The 17,474-nt window shown below is 40.2% G+C and overlaps 2 protein-coding genes and 1 long non-coding RNA gene across 3 annotated transcripts; 1 reads left to right on the forward strand and 2 right to left on the reverse strand.

The window, feature by feature from the left end:
* The first annotated feature begins 6,679 nt into the window (after positions 1–6,679).
* Positions 6,680–10,669, forward strand: LOC114450076 (insulin-like growth factor-binding protein 3). The gene is made up of 4 exons (XM_028427981.1): positions 6,680–7,130; positions 7,485–7,732; positions 8,454–8,573; positions 10,079–10,669. Exons 1-4 carry the CDS (start codon positions 6,740–6,742, stop codon positions 10,202–10,204), a joined length of 885 nt encoding a protein of 294 aa, XP_028283782.1. The 5' UTR covers positions 6,680–6,739; the 3' UTR covers positions 10,205–10,669.
* Positions 10,670–11,108: 439 nt separating this feature from the next.
* Positions 11,109–13,034, reverse strand: LOC114450077 (insulin-like growth factor-binding protein 1). The gene is made up of 4 exons (XM_028427982.1): positions 12,605–13,034; positions 12,369–12,511; positions 12,097–12,225; positions 11,109–12,012 (listed from the first exon to the last, which is right to left on the reverse strand). Exons 1-4 carry the CDS (start codon positions 12,948–12,950, stop codon positions 11,887–11,889), a joined length of 744 nt encoding a protein of 247 aa, XP_028283783.1. The 5' UTR covers positions 12,951–13,034; the 3' UTR covers positions 11,109–11,886.
* A 1,611-nt stretch (positions 13,035–14,645) lies between these two features.
* On the reverse strand, positions 14,646–15,174 carry LOC114450380 (uncharacterized). The gene is made up of 3 exons (XR_003672076.1): positions 15,042–15,174; positions 14,906–14,971; positions 14,646–14,831 (listed from the first exon to the last, which is right to left on the reverse strand). It is a non-coding gene; the product is annotated as an uncharacterized LOC114450380 (long non-coding RNA).
* Between the last annotated feature and the right edge of the window lie 2,300 nt (positions 15,175–17,474).

Consider the following 17,474-nt stretch of genomic DNA (forward strand, 5'->3'; position numbering starts at 1 on the left):
AGTGTTAATTAGTTTGAGCTTTAAAGACGCTGGTAAGTCATTTTGTTTACTTATAAACAGAGTCAGGTTAGTCTTGTCGACTGTTTTTAGTCTTTGCGCTAAGCTAATAGGCCTCACGTTTAGTAGCATCAAAGATAGCCGTCTTTGCTAACATACTAACATAAGGGTATCTAGTATCAGCAAAAGAGCAGCTATATTTCCCAAAACTTTAAACATACCTTTCACTATTTTTTATCATCTTAATGAATCTTCTGTTGTAAAGATGCCATGGCCGCTTGAGTTCAAATTCAGGGTCACCTTCAAAGCCTATGAATCTCCTAGAGTCCTTCCAGAGTTTAAACAATATGATCATACAATATGATGGGGCTGCTTACACTCAGGTCCTGCATGGCTTCAAACAGTTGGATAAGTGAGGTTTTGTTGCTTTATTCTTTGTATTTTACTGCTTTCCCTATTGATTGATAAATGCAATGAAAATTAATAGCTTCAGTTCACAGCCAGCAGAGGTCACTAGCAACACAAAACCTTTGAATTTACACAAGCTATGGGGGTTTCTGTCCTAATTCTCCTGTGAAAATCCATTTTAGCTTTTGCTTAGCGATATTATGCTAGCAATTTCTATATAATGTGGACAACCACATCTTCTATTGAGACTCCAGTGTATCCAAAGTGATCTGTGTCTCCTTTTCTATCTTACAGACATCTGACACACATGTCCACTGTCTTACTTGTTGAGTGCAGTAAAAGCAGATTATTTTTCCTGTTGTCAAGCCTGGACAGGTTTCTGTAATGGTGCTGAGAGGGGAAAAATGCCTAAGAGGGAGAAAAGGTGTAATGGGGTAGACCCTCCTTTCACCCTCCCCCCATCAATACTGTCCTTCTGCAGGTGGTGAAAGTGAAGAATTCCCGGGGAGGGCAGGAAGGAAGCGAGGGCCCAGGTGTGGCGACTGCAGAGAGCCCTGAGCCCGTCTTCCTCTGTTATTTAGTGCGGAGTGGCCTCGAAATAAAAGAAGCCAGGGAAAGTCCAGAAAAGCCAACAACGTTATTAGACTACAAAGGAACCTGTCAGGTGAGACAATATTTCACACAGGTAATAACTGTGTGTCTGCAACTAGGTACAAGGTATGTAGGTATAATTACAATACAGCATTAATTTTCCAAACAAGACTAACTTTTATGTCTTAATATATTATCAATTAACATATGACCAGAAACAGGCAAACAGAATTGATTAGCTTTGTTCTGCAGTTATGTATAATCACTGCAGCTGTGATGACATTCCTGACCCCTCAGACACTGATTAAGCCTGTCACATACAGTATGCTTGTCTCAACAAATACTAGCTATCCAATAAATTTCACAGATTTACACCATTCTTTTCAAGTTTCATTCTGCAGATAATGTAGAGGTGAAAGGCCCTGTTCATTAGGCTGACAGGACTCATTCTCATTCTTTGAGCAGCCCTGCTCTGCAGCATTTTTATGGCCACTTAATTAGAGGGGCAGGACTCATCTCTTTGCTCTGGGGCAGAACAAAGGTTGGAGAACAAAAATAGAAAGTGCCCTCTGGGATGAGTGCACAATTTGAGGCCCCCGTTTGGCTTTTAGCCGACACCAACAACCTAAAAAAAAAAAAAAGAGAGAGACACTGTGACACAAAGTGTGGGATTTCATATTGGGCCTCATAGGTTTTCTCAGGTCATGACCAACACCAACAGTTGATCATTAGTTGCTAATGAGTGATGCAGTAAAAGGTTTCTTTCTGAATCATTTCAAACCTTAGTGTCAAAGCTTTTGTGCCATGAACTTAAAGGACACGCAGTCTTGGCTGCACCATTAACTGGAAGGTAGCAATTTGCAGAGCTCACTGGTGCCTACTGACTTCCACTCTGCTCCTTGATAATGTTGCTAACTGTGGATGTGAAGGGGTCCCCACAGGGCCATGGTCCCTGAAACGGGGGTCTTTGTGATGTGAATTTGTGTCTCTGACATGGTTTAAACAAAGATGTGAAGTGTTACTAGAATTAGACTGGAGTTCCTTACGTACACTGACAATTCACACAGTTCAGATGAACCACTGAACTGGTCACCTAATTGTATTGAAAGATACATTTTTAAACTAGATATACTAGACTATAACTTCTGTTTTAATGCTATGTCAGTGTTTTAGCAGAGAAAAAGTAGTTCAACAACAAATATTATGCATCCTTTATAACTCTACATGTCTGCAGTGTGACCTCAGCAAACAGATGTGTCATGATCATTAGATGGTTTACAAGGTTACATTAGAGTCAGTTTCCTTTTTCCATGTTATATATTAGAGCTTAGCTATATATTGAGGTTTTGCTGATGCCTATATTGTTTTCAATAAGTAAAAATTAGTGTACAATGTCCATTTTTATTAATACTGGACAATGGGCTTGGCACATTGCCCGTATGATAATGGTATTAGAATGTTGTGAGAATAGAATAGAATAGTCATTTACCACATTAACCATGTCTAGACTGTATGTCTCATTACTTTAATGTTGTCTTCATTAAAAAAAAACACATTTTTTGAAACAATAAAGACATTTCCAAGTGACCCTAAACTTTTGAACGGTAGTGTATGTCAAGGATTCTGTTAGCATTTTTATTGGAAAAAATGATTGAATAAATGTTGTATCGATGCGTATTGGACCACAGACATGCTGCTATAGTATATGTGACAGTCCAATATTAGATGATAACATTAGCTGGCCAATATCTTAGCCAAAGTGTATTTTATATTGTTTTTTTCACTCAAAATAATTATTTTCCCTATTTTTAAGGAGCTACACAATTATCATTTAACCCTGTGCAATTTGCAATTTTCTGTAGTAATTTGGCCCACACGTGCTTCCTGGTCCAGAAAAGTGGTCAGACAGTAACAACTTTTTATACCAACTGTACCGACACCCAACAGTGATAACTTTTCTCCCCATTTGGGCAAGAAACCGCAGACCACCTTCACTTATAAAATAAATGGAGCATTGCGGGGCGTACGTCTGCGAAAGATATTCCCTCCTCCACTAAGTGTAATTTTTCTTTGTTTACAAGTGAGTAATGGAGCGTTGGTGTCAGTGGAAAAAAAAATGATGCATGACTGTGCAGGAGTAAATTATATATTTTGCTGGGTGTTTCATTTGTATTTAAATTATTTGTTGCCCCTGCACAAAGATAACAAGATAAATGGAGCAAGAATGAAAAACTACCCAATTTGTTTTCCAATTAGGATCATGCTCTCCATATAATTCAGATAATTGTAGCTAAAAGCAGACAGATTTGAGAGAGAAAAATTCAGTGTTTTACACGTGAGGAAATGTACATACATGTGTGAATACATGTTAAATGTCCCAAATATGTCTGGATGAAACAAGACGTAGGAAATGTCTGGGTGAGGGGGGATTCGGGGCCCAAAGTGAGCGGCGCCACTCTCAGCCCACTTCCGAGCACTCTGCAATCCGTCAGGCTGAGTGCTGAGAGTTCCTCTCTCTCCGTCCTCCACTCTACTCAGGCCTAATTACAGCTTTGGACTGGCTCGGGGGCCAAGCCTCCAGAAATGGGGACCATGACAGCTCCACAAACAGACCTCTCCAAAAAATGATTAACCGACCCTGGAATTAGATGAAAGGTGGCCTTTGGCCTCCTTGCTCTTTATTTTGTCCAGCATTCAAAGTACTTCTAATAATCAGATAATCGCTGAAGCTTCGTGTGCGTGCCGGTCACAGCAGAATCAAAGGGAAAAGATTATCGTATTAATCATAATAGAGACCTTTACATCCAGTTCATCTACGGTTAGAACCTGCTCTAAAAGCTCTCAGATGGGCATGAGGGATGGTCATAAACCCATTAGACAAAAATAATGACAGTGACTACACCAGACTTCTCACGTGATATCAGCTTCATTCCTCTCTTAATTTCCTCCATGCTGTTTGTGCCCACACACTCCCCTTTCAGCCACACTGGACTGCCTTTCCAAATTCAGGCCTTCCAAAAAACAGAATGGGGAAAAAGTTGGTTGGTGTTGAAAGAAAAGAGGGCATGCATACACACATGCAGACACCCATCTCCTGGGTTAACCCAGGCATGTTTATCAGACCTCCTTGTGGTTAACATGTGCTTCTGGATCTGTTCTGCATATTCTTGTGATTTCATCTTCACTTCAGTAACATCATTCCCTCTAACTTTACACTGCACCTAAACTTAGCTGGAAAGACTCTCAAAATAACTATTATATCTGCCATTCATCAAAATAATGAGAGAAAATAAGCTCACTGCTTATGTATGAACTACTTTCATTGGAATTTATTCATTTTAAAAAATGTAAAAGTGATTACCACAATGGAAAATACATGTTGCTGTTAAACACTTTTTTAGAAGTTTTCAGTGGTTTGAACATTTTGTATTTAGAGCCAAAACTATACAGACAAATCCCTGAATCTCTGAAGTTGTCCTTTTATATTGGACCAAAGGCAGTGTGACAACCCAAGGTTTTACTTAGATTTAAAATGAAATTAGGAATATGTGTGAGTCCCAGAAGCAGACATTAAATAGCTAGTCTATATTTAGTGGACAGCTCTGTGCAATAGCAAGCAACAGTCTGGCTGCTGGAGCCAACACAGGCCACTCTCAAAGCTTGAAGCGAGTGTATCTGATTTGTTCAAATCATCTTAAAATAGTGGAAAATTGCTCCGGATAAGGATTTGACAAGTAGTTGCAGTTGGCCTGTGTTGCTTTTGACAACGGGTTATGTTAAACACATGTACAGTAATATCCTGTGTGAGCAAAGGCACATTCTTCACACTCCCTCTTTATTGAGTGGCTGCTCTGCGGGACGACATTCCTGCAGTACATTACTCTTGCTTTCCTCTGCTATGCTGAATATGCACAGGTGGCTGAGAGAGCCCCTTCCAAAGAGCTATGAGTGGGGAAAAGGAAGGAAAATCAGCAAGCTTTTTTTCAGCATATGAAACAAATGTTTGGCATTCCAGGGAGCACTGCTCTGCTGTAGACCTGTCTGTTAACAGACGGCGGTACGCCAGGGCTTGTTGGCAACAGATTTGACATTGACTTCCGAGAAATTTCAAAAGCACAGAGGAATGGTACACCTCAGCTCTATTGCTGTTATTCTATTGAGGTACTCGGGACAGTCTGTGCTAGTGTATTATCCACTCTCATCTGTAACCAATTAATAGTAGACCTAAAAAGGCTACAGATGTAATTACTTAGGAATTTTCTCACTTACATGTGTGGTATGTGTCCTTATTTTAAAGTCTGCTTTGTAACAGCCCAAAGTATGTCACACGTCTAAACAGCAAGTTCAGAGACTTTACTGTATGTGTGAGAAGCAGGTACATTCTATGCATGACACAACACCATATGGAGAAAGTTACCTTGAATGTGTTTACATTTTCTCCGGGGAGTTTTTGTAGATTGATTTCTGGCTGAATATTTTGACACTAATCTGGCCGACAACGTCAATTGTATTTGTTCTATTTAAAAAAGGATAATGGCACATTGGTAGTATTATTATTATGATCATATATTTTGTGAATCCACATTTGTAGTGAGTGAGTAATAATGTGTATTGATGGTTTAATTGTCAAATGTATTGACAAAGGTGCTGTTGTTTGTATTGTACAGTCTCTGTTCCTGTTCGCCTTGTTTACCTATACTTGTGTATAGTCATTGATTTGTTGCTTGTGTGAATCAATTTTTGACATTAGTTTAGATAAGTTCATAATAATACCTATATTTAACTTGCCAACACAACATGATGTACATTGTATCATAATTGATAAAACACTAAACAAGCAACATCCGATAGCTGATTGTGGTCATAGTGCAATTTATGTAAAAAGCTGTTGTGGGTAGTTTTGTCTATTATATATATTGCATTATACTTCATAATAACATTAGTGTCATATGTAAAACATTACTCCGCAAAGTAACTACCAAAGTAAGTTACTTTTTTTTGTTGTGTGGATGCATTGTTGTTGTGCGGTCACTCTTGCATTTACTGATAATAATACTCTACAAGTCATGCAGGGTCATTTGCAGCTGCTTGTCTGACTGTAGATCAGGGCACACACACACACACACTCACACACACAACTTCAGGAAAAACGCAAGCACAAAGAAGTTCAGTGTAGTGTGTGTGTGTGTGTGTGTGTGTGTGTGATTGTAAAATTGATCCTGCAAAAAGTGCAATGCATAGCCTATAACAAATGAACACTATTGGCGCCCCCTGTTGATGGATATGTGCATAGCAAATACATAGATTTCCTTCTATGTGGGCTCTTCATGCTTGACAACGAATTTTTTGTGAATCTGTTTGCATATTCTGATTTTTGTCTCTGAGTGAGATTTTAATAGTCTGAGAGATGGATTCAATTTGCAACTAAATTGCTCAGGTGAGGTAAAAGAAAGGTTGATAAATATATGTGACTTATTTTCTTAAATATATTGTAAATAATTTATATCCACTCTGCAGATGTTATTCTGCTGGTGTGAAACTTTTAGCATGCTGTTGTTCTAAAGGAATAACGGAGCCGAGGCGATTCATCAGTACACCACAAGCTATGCGGGGGTGTGACTTCAGTCATTGGGGTCTATATATTGAGATGTTTTGTCCGTTGGCTTTATGTGAATGAGAGAGAAGCTGCCCAGTGGGAAAAAAGTCACCCCAGCAGGACAGACAGAGCCCTTCCTCACTTCACATGCTCTCACATGACACAATGGATTCCTATTTTCGCGCACTTTGCATGACTTTTGTCCTGGCATCGTTCACCCGCAGGTCAGGTGCGAGCGGACCGGTTATCAGATGCGAGCCATGTGATGTCGGAGCTCGGCTTTTGTGCAAACCTTTGCCCAAGGATTGTGTCGAGAAAGTCCGCGAACCGGGCTGCGGCTGCTGCATGACTTGCGCGCTGAGTTTCGGCCAGCCGTGCGGCGTGTACACCGGGAGATGTGGCTCCGGACTAACCTGCCAACATCAGCCCGGTGAAACGAAACCTCTGCAGGCTCTGCTGGAGGGACGGGGGATTTGTGTAAACGCTACTAACAGGCGTCTAACCGTCAGACCAACGCCACCAGTCAATGAACTGCCAGGTAAATCTGTGCACCTTGAATCCGTCTCCTGGGCTCTGTAGACACCTCAGTGAGGTGAAGCATGTCATCTAGCCTAATGGGTTTTATAAGGTTCATAAGATTCAGGAGCAGGATCTTTGATGTCAGTCACAACTGACAACTACATATCTCCATGACTTCTATTAATGTAAAGCTCAACTTCAAGTCATAATTACTATGATAGCATATATTCTAATTTGGGTGTAGCTATTAAAGCAGTAGTCTATACTGGGCTTGTGTATGTAGTGTTTCTGAATGCCTTTACTGCCCACAGTAACATATTACTTACCAAAATATGAAAAAATAGTGATTTTTTTTTGTGTTTTTAAACTTTAGCTGAGAATGCTGAGACTCAGGATGAGGAGAGGAATTCAACCAGCTCAGGTCTTCAGACCTCATACAGCACCCACAGACCCGCTGGGCCACTTAGACCTCCACTTCACCCCTTTTTCCCATCTGCCAAATCAGAAGTCCTCAGACAGGATCCGCAAAAAAGAACCCAAATCTTTAAAATGGAGGATCTTCCAGGACCATTGATCACAGACCAACAAAACTCTCTGGAGACTAAACAGGAGCCGGAGTATGTGAGTACCACAACTGATATTTTTCTGTCTTCAGAGCACACTGGAGGAATGTTTTTCTCTTCTTCCTCTGTGTTTTGGTGTTTTTCTCCCCCTGCGGGTGATGAAATGCTTTTGGTAGCAGCGCTGACGCTTGGCAGGGATTGTGAGCAGTAGAATGGCATGGCAGCAAGTGGGTACCATGGCCCTGCGGCTGACCTGGGTCAGGCGGTTGTTTGGCCACAAGGCGTCCGCGTGCCGGGTGTACTGAGAGCCAGCGAATGATGGATTGGCCTATGTGAGTGCCTGTTGGGAAGCCCTGCTGCTATTTTGATCTTCTCTTTGGCCAGAGAAGTGAGCACACTCGAGTAATGGGCTTTGACTGGCTCCTCTGATTAGTGACTGGAGCACTTGGATTTGAGACAAGCCTTTTGGCTCCTTCTTTGGGCTTTTTGAATTCACTTTATCCCCCGTCCTTTGTGTAACGTGTAAGAGTTCTAAGCAGCTTTGGCAAACTGTTAATCCTCTACAAGTCAGATGAATTCACTTCTCATCCGCCACCTCTTTCGTATTGCAGCCACCATTGTTTAGGTATTACAGCAGAGCTGTGTGTGATGCAACGTGAATCAGCTTTGTTATGGTCATATTGCTGAATGAAATTGCTTTTGCTATTGCTATTTTTTCAGAGTTTGAGTTTGAAGTATTAAAAGAAGGTATAGATAATTGTATGCATTTGTTTTCACAGGGTCCCTGTCGAAGAGAAATTGAGAGTATTCTCAGCAGCCTGAAGATAAAACACACTCTCAACCCAAGAGGTTTCCGCATACCAAACTGTGACAAGAAGGGATTCTATAAGAAAAAACAGGTAAAAAGTGCGTTATCTGCTTTGTGTGTTCTAATTCAGTTTATTCATAAAGGTCTATACATGTTTTCTGCTTCATCACAAATGCTCTGAAAATGAAATCAACATTTGCCTTCTACAGGCTACAACTTAAGGTCTCCTGCAGCCCAATTACAGATTTTGTTGCTGTCCTCCTGTATTCATTGGTAGTTATTAGAGCCTCATCATTGCACCACCACACCAGTGAGGTAGACCCTAGCCACTGGCTTTGGAAACAGGAACCCACAGGGGCCAAACCCCATCGGGGTTGACGGCTGGGACGATGGCCGTTTAACGGGAACCCTCCCAGGGAGACAGACGTCAAGGTGGCCACCGGCACCCCATGTGCTTGCCCCATAATTGCTGGACTTTTGAGAGGCAGACACAGAAATAGAGCAGCAGCCATCCCTGCGCTCACATGCTTCACCCACGATTGGGTTGTAATAAATGAGTGGTTCTGACGCATTCATATGGAGGCACTTAGGGCTCCCGCGCCACTGCATCACCAAGGCAGCTTTTCTTATTACATAGCAGTCCCTCCTGCTTAATGGAAGTGTTCTCCTTGACCTGCAATCATCTCATAACCAGCCTTGCAATGCCAGGCTCATTGTCTTTGTTTATGTAGAATGGACTTAGTGTACTGCACTGAGACCTCAGGCTCTGAAGGAGTGGCAGACGTACCATGTAGGTCAGTTAAAAATTTGGACACCAACATGAGTTTAAGCAGCAACAGCTCTCATTAACCGTAAATGCCTTAAGAGGAAAGAAATCTAATGATTTCATGCTTGAAGTAGATGCACTCAACTTTTAAATACTGTAGTCCCTGCTATAGAATTTACAATACTTCTGTATTGCAGCTGAACAATCATTCTTTTTAAGATGAGATCAGCCTCTCATAATAAGGATCCCCTCCCTCCTGATCAGCCCTAACTCCCGTGTAGAACAACAGTACAGTTGCTTTAGCCCTTGAAATGAATGGCTGCATGTTTTACTAGAGTGGAGGTTGACCTTTAGTAAAATTGGCAGTAAAATAACAGCCCTTGGGTAGCTCCACAGACTCTGTAAGTCATTTGTAGTACCCATAATTTGGAACTGTGGGGTATAATCAGCAACAGATGATTCGTACTGGCCACCAGCTTCTGAAAATAGATCTTGGTTCACAGTTGTTCACAAATGGGACTAAGCAAATATTTTACCAGGTTTCTGTTTACCTTAAAGGTCTCTATATGTGTGTGTAACAGGAGGTAGACCATAAAAGCAGCTCAAAATACCACAGCACGTTGGATAGCCAAGGCTGCGTCAACTCAGCACAATCTGACCATTAATGCGTCTTAACTATGCTGTTCTACTTCATTGACTAAAGTGGCTTGTTACCCATAATGCTGCACATTCACCTGGATTTGCACATTCAGCTGTCTCACATTCCCTCCTCCCCCTCCTTCCTCATTTGTCTTCTCTCCCTTCACCTTGTCCCCTTCCTTCATTTTCAGTGCCGTCCATCCAAAGGCAGAAAGCGAGGCTTCTGTTGGTGTGTGGACAAATATGGACAGCCTTTGCCAGGTTTTGATGGGAAGGCGCAAGGAAACGCCCAGTACTACAGCTCTGAGAGCCAATAGGAGTGGAGCAAGACGAGAGGGAGGGAGGTCGGGGAGTGAACGAGAAGAATTGTAAACAAATGGAGACACTGAGGATATTGGAAGAGAGGTCAAGAGATGGCTCAGCCGATACATGGATGTTTGCTATTTCTATCTGTTGCCTGTTGGACCTTTTTTTTCGAGGCAGAGCAAGGGTAACAGAGGAAAACTACCGGGAGGAAAAAGCCTGTACATTCTCTACTTATTTGACGGACGGATTCTTCATAAGCTGTTTGTCTCCAACTCAACCGGGACAACCCGGGGGCAGGGAGAATATGCTACACAGTTTGCTACACAGAGACATTTTGAGTCCTCTTTATTTACGCACAATTAAATTGCATTTCATATGTCTCCCTGCTTGCTGATGTGTAATCATTATTTGTATGCTTGTGATTTGTTATTGACATTGTGTGTGTTCACACCAACCATAAAATGTATGAATATTTCCTTCAGAGTGAGCCACAGTGCCTTGACTATGAACTTCTATTTGTGTGAATTCCACTTGCTTCCTGCTCCTCTGGGAGCTGGATGGGGATTGTGCAGCTCAAACACTATAAACTTTTTCATGCTGGATCTCAAGCTACAGAAAAAGAGACATTTCTATGTGCAGTGTGGCTCTTACTGATGTGTTGCATAAGCTGAAATGTTTAAGATAAAGGCCACTAACCATCATCTCTGCATAGCCAGGTGTAGTTTCCAGCACTTGGTTTAGGTAAATATGCTATTTGCATGTACAATGCAACCATCAGAGGTCTATTTTTACTTAATAAAGGCAGTGTAAAATGTTCCAGTTGTTTTTTTTTCTCTTCTTCTTTTTCTTAAACTGATTAAAGTATGCCTCTATGAAACATAAAATAATACTTTAATTAGATATACATCCACAGAATTTGAATACATATACACAGTTTTAATGATATGGAATAGCAGCATTCCTGGTTAAGAGCATTCACAATTTTGGTCCACTCAACAGCAAAGAAAAGCATGAACACATAATAATAATAAATACTAAAATAAAATGCTTAATATGAGAAAACTGTAGCAGAGAAGAGCTCACCAAGTGTGGACCTGCAGAGGTAGACAAACGCTGAACAACCCATCTCAAAACCTCACAGTGGCTTGGATGAGCCCTGATATGTTTATGCTCGGCCAGCATGCGCATATTTGTGGCACTTTAACTATTTCCCCCAATACCCACGGAGGAAACGCCAATGGAGATACATTCAGACAATGTCAACAGGTTGAATGAATGAGCAGCTGTGTTGTTTGCATGCCAAGCACAGCTCCAGTTATGAATGAATAATAATAAAAAAAAAGGATCCTGAAACCTCTTGGCAGAGTTGCAGATGTGCGGTTTTGAGCAAAGGAGTTATTTAGTCAGAAACACAAATGTATACAGTGTTGCCCTATTTACAAATGAAAAAAATAGGCAAACATATAAAAAAATCTAAAAATGACAAATTGTTAATGCATGTAAGAATATACAGCTAGTGAATAAATAAGTCTGTGATACATATATTATGTTAAAATAAAAGGAAATTTCCTGATTTGAAATGTTTTGTAAAAGGTTTGCTCCAAGTCAGTTTAGGTGACTTGTATAATGTAATGTATAATATTTAACAATATTATACATTACATTGTGTCTAAGTGTTGTATGAGTCCTTCCATTAGTGGGTGACCTCTTGATTACACTCTGAGTCACCGAGCAGGTCAGCCGATCCTGGGAGCTTCTTCCCATTCCAAGAAGACACACACCAGCAGCGAGCAGGCGGCCCAACCAAGGATGACTCACACTGGAACAGAAGCAGAAAATGGCATTAGAGATTAGGATGCTTTAGGGAGGTGAAATAATTGTTTGAGATGTTCAAAATTCTCACCTGCTTGGCCTTGTAGAAACCATGCTTGTCGCAGTTGGGGAGGTAGAAAGTTGTGAACTTTTCTCCAAGTTTCTGCTGAGAGCTTGCTATTATGTCCAACGCTGAGTGCAGTTCAACATGACAAGGACCCTGTGCAAAAAACCACACCCACATGTCAACAAATACATCCCATTGTCACTGCAAAGATGATCTCTTATGTCCACAATCTCTCAGAGCCAAGTGCTCCCTCTTGTGGAATGATTGATAAATAATTGTTTATCAGACTTTCTCACCTGTTGGACCAGTTTGTTGCGGATGGCGTTGAGCCTGGCCTTGACACTTTCTTGACCCTCAGCAGTGTCGTGGTTTTCAAAGGGAAGATTAGGGCCCAACAGGTAGTGTAGGGAGCCGTGGTCAAGGAGTCCGTCAGATTCTTCTGTAAAGATTTTATCACATATTTTAGACTTTTGAATGAAAAGAAGTATCATTCTACCTTTTTTGTTAAAAAAAAGAGAAAACATAAAGCTACCTTGGCCCAGTTCTTCTGTGCAGACTCCCTGTCCTCTGGTTAGAGCATGAAGTGGTCTGGCCTCACCGGGCCTGGGAGTGCAGTGGAGACCCTCACCACATTGAGCTGTGTGAACACCACAGGAAGCCCCTTTCTCCAGAGCACAGGCCATGCAACAGCCACAACCAGGCTCCCTCAGCACCTGCTTGCAGTCTGCTGGGATGGCAGGGCAGTCGTTCAGCTTCTGTGGCGTGCAGGGGGCACAGCGGATGGGCTCAGGCCCCACCACAGGGGACGAATTCACTGCGGCTGAGACAGTCAGAACCACTGCTGCCACAAATGTCAGCTTCTCATAAAATCCAAGCATCTCCAATCTTCTTGTAAAACTCTTTCGCTGTTTGGACTGTTACTCTATGTGACTGTATTCCTTTCTTTTAAGGAGATTTCTCCGAACCAGCAGTATTTATACTGGAACCTGGCCTCCAGAAGGGGTTAATGATTGACACAGTGACCCCACATATAAAATATTTTTGACAAACCTGCAGTGAACGGTGGATGACCCTGTTTGACGTGCGTAGATCCAGGTTCCCAAGGTCTGTTGTCAATATTGACGTTGGAACATAAAGTGAGTGTACATCAAAAACAACCCTGTTTTTGAATGACAAAATTACTGATCCTTGTCTTTCATGTTATGCAAACAAGAGTGGTGCCATTTGAGAATAATAATTACTGTGACAAATATAGAACTTTAGATAATCCAGAGAATTTATATACTGTGATATAATAGCTTGCACTGGCTGATGTTTAACATTTATCTTGTGAAGTCATGCTAACAGATTATGGGCTGACACTGTTTTGATGCTAAAATCTTATTTGCTCCTTTAGTCTTGTTGGTGAAGGTTTCTCTTATCAGGCAGACAGATAAACAAGATCACTCCCCCTTTAGGATTGCATAACCCTAACATTATGCATTTCTCTGCAGGAATCACAACATGTTTGTCTAAAGAAAAACGCTAGTCATTGGTTCTTTCATTGGTGTAGTATTTGTCATAATTATCTGTGGCAAATGGCAGATTCTGGACTTACCTAATACGTGATCTGCATCACAGCACCACTCCTGCTGTGTACTGTACTCTATCTCTCTCAGGACTTCATTGTGTAAGACCTAAAGAGGTTTTTAAATTGTTTTTTAAAGAAACTTTCTATATGAATATATAAAAAGTATAATATAAAAAGTAATAGATGTAAAACAGTAGTTTCAAATTGTCAAATTGTCCTAAAGACCAAAGTATATACATTCTTCAGTAATTAAATAATACACTGTACAATGACAGTGCAGCCACTTGTTTTGCATTTGCGCATTTTCATGAGCAAATTTCATACATAGATTTACAATTACATTAAAACACACCTAAGCAAGCCACCCTTAAAATGGCAGGCAGGATGGTAAGGAAGCTAGCTACCAGCTCATCACACTTCTCACCACCATCATCACAAACAGCAGATTTTAATGACAAATGAGTCAGGGATGGAATCAAACAGATTGAAGGTGTAAAAGTGAGTGCATTTTTTTGGAAAACATTAGTTATGAGTGCAGGAGGAGTCATTTTCCTCCCAGGAAAATTCACGAAGGCACTATTAGTACCTGCTACTATTGACCCAGATACTGTGACATGCACTGTCCAATGTCATGGAATTTAAATGACCTCCAATGCTTCTTTTATAGTGATCTTGTTTTGTGTAATAGTCCTTAAGAATAAGTATTATTCAAATCACACCATAGTCAGGTCTGACTGCTAACATAGCAAATGCTGATCACCTGACTCAAAGAGAAAAATAACACTGCCCCAAATGGGAGTGCATGAGTTTGTTTTAAGAGGGCTTTAGCCTCTTAAAAAGCATTCTACTCATTCAGCTGTATCAATAAAACAGGAATGCGTATATACACACAGACATATATAATTACAAAATACCTCCATATAGTGTCGATTCATGTATAACAACAACCCAGCAACTTGAACATGAACTTTAATCCCCTGAAATTATCAACCCCAAACAGGGCATGTTTGCCATGATGAATATGCTCTGCATTCAATATTCACCAGTAAAGTCATTACTTGTTGTGTCCAACCTGCCTGGTTTAGTGTTACTCAACCACAAGTTCATGAGTTGTTGCCTCTTCAATGTTGATCATCAGGTCTGCTACCCATTTAGGAAAGTATTTCATTTTTGAACTACTTGAAGGATGCTGTTGAGGGAAAAAAAAACACTGTGATGCATATTCATTTTTTTAAACATAATTTTAAAAAAGTCAGCACTTACATTCTCCCTTTTCTTTCTCTTCACTGATTTGAGCAGCGAATATGTTTTCTTATTATTCTCGGAGACCTTAAAACAATAGAGCTTCACATATTTTCCATTTCAGTTATTTTTAAATTACAGAATGACATGCTGTTACCTTTATTCTCAGCTTCCCAGCACTGGACTTCTCATTTTTGGAACTCCACTCCTTAGGTGGTGTCGCTTTATCACTTAAATTACCTGCATGTGTGCTCAGACCTGAGACATTCTGAGTTTCTTCACAATGATTGTTTGTAAATGGTATTTGAATGGAATTTTCCTGCATGCTTGAGCGAGACAGCTGCCGAGGTTGTGTAAAAGCGAAAGGATCATCATCTTCCTCCTCTTCATTTTCATCTTCAGCCTCTACGCCCCCCGTCATCCCATCTACTTGAAAAGGAAAATCTTCTTGTTTTTCTTCTAGTTCTTGTTGTTCTTTGCCTTCTTTTTCTTCTTCTTCTTCTTCTAGTTCTTCTTCGTCTAGTTGTTTTTGTTGTTGTTTTTCTTCTTCTTCGTCCTCCTCTTCTGGTTTTCTTTGGTCATTATCATCTTCAAGCTCTGACTCTTCCTGGATGGCCTCCAGGCTTTTTCTCTGTTTCATCATTTTACATTCATATTAATTCAGAATGAACACAAGAAACACAGCATATAATGTACGAGAGCAACAGACAAAGGATTCTGACTTACGCATTGCATACGAATCTCCATTCAGCTGGATGTCAGAGCTCTGCTGATACAAAGAAGCTGCTGTTTCTGCTGTGAATGCTGCCAAGCTTTGATTAGCTGATTATTTAAATCAGGTGTGGACACTTCTCAGTGGACCTTTTCCAGAGCGGACACTCTGACACTTTCAAAGCACTGCTAGGGCTAGGAAGGAAATCAAGTGAATGTAAAATAAAGCAATATATCCTGTGCAAAAGTCTCACAGGAGCCTGAGGTGAAACATTTGACTTCTGTTGCTGAGTTTTCACATTTATATGCCTCATTGGGTCAACCATGCCAGGGTTATTAGGTTTGCCTAGGTGTCCTAGGGATTCATTTTTAAAAAATAAAAATTTGAATTTAAGGAGCAGAGGTCACGGTCATTGTGACCTTAAAATGTATGTTTTTTGCCTCACAGTGAACAAAACATCTCAGGAAAGCCTCAGGGAAGTTGCTCGCAGTCTTGATTGTAGTGTACTGTACTAAATAAATAAAAAAAATACAATACACAGTATAATATGGTTAAATAATCAATATAATTCTTGACCTAAATTACTTATTTAACCCTTTTAGCCCTGATGACACCAGGAGAAGCAGTTTATTTACCTTGGTTTACCCTCATTGCTTAATGTAAACCTTCAGCTCGGAGTCAGAGGACCTGTCTATAAAAAAGATAAGAGCTGCAGCACATTTTAGCTTCACTGTGTACTCTGTTGAGATTGATCAACATTACATTTGATTTTTAAATTATAAATAACTTAACAGAATATAGTTTTATTATATATGAGAATATATGAAGAATAATCGAGAAAGAGAAAAAAAACTGATTGAGCAAGCCAGTTGTTTGTTGACCTGACACTGAGTGAACCTCAGACAAACTCTACACCAACGCTGGGAAAACAGTTTTGGCCCCTTTGCTCAGTGTTTGGGACATGGTGACATTGGCGTGCATGGGCTGCGAGGCTACAATAAACCTGTTGTTGTCTCAGTTGTCGACAGTAAAACTGTTTTAGGACTGATTAACCAAAGTGTGAGAAACAAAAATTTATAGAGTGGAACTAACAGGGAAAACTGCCCATAAAATGTTGTATTTGTCAACCCTGATTGTTTGCTATGTGGGGGGTACTGTGTAAATATTGTGCTTCAGGTCGGAAAGTCCCTTCAACGCAAACTTTCACACTCACAATTTCACACACACTTCTTGTTTTTTACCTCAGTAGTAAAAAAAAGGAACATATTTCCTGACATTCATAAGCATGTTGTAATATTTTATACACCAATATTGTCTTTATTACAAAATATTCAATAACCCAACTTTACACTGTACATCATACAACATAGTTTACAGCTTTTGGCTATTTACAAAAAAAGTACGATCTGCATATCAAAGTGAACATATCTAAAAAGGCAGGTTGCAATCACTGTAAGCTTATTGAGTAAGGCAAAAAACTTGAAACATGATGTATTTACATGTTTGCAGATCACGTGAAAGTTCTACGCACTCGTAAAGATACAGGCTATAAAGATATCTGAAGCATGTCTCATACTTTCTGAGACGTGTACTAAAGCTTAAATCTTCTGAAATAAACGTCTAAATGTAGCTCTAATATAAGGAAAAGCAGTTATGTATAATTATGCCTGAACGACAACAGCCTGTGGCTTTAAGAAAATGTGTGAATGTACATTTGAAAAGGTTCAAATAGAGGCCATGCATTGGTGGAAGCTGTGTGCTTATTATATTATGAATGATGGGATTATTGATCATTTGTGGCCTAAGGAAAAAGGACATACAGCTTTAATTATATTGACATGATTTTGAATTTTTAAGTGATTATGCATGATGTTTAAA

The sequence above is a fragment of the Parambassis ranga genome, chromosome 17 (assembly GCF_900634625.1).
Source record: "Parambassis ranga chromosome 17, fParRan2.1, whole genome shotgun sequence".
Taxonomy (NCBI): Eukaryota; Metazoa; Chordata; class Actinopteri; family Ambassidae; genus Parambassis; species Parambassis ranga.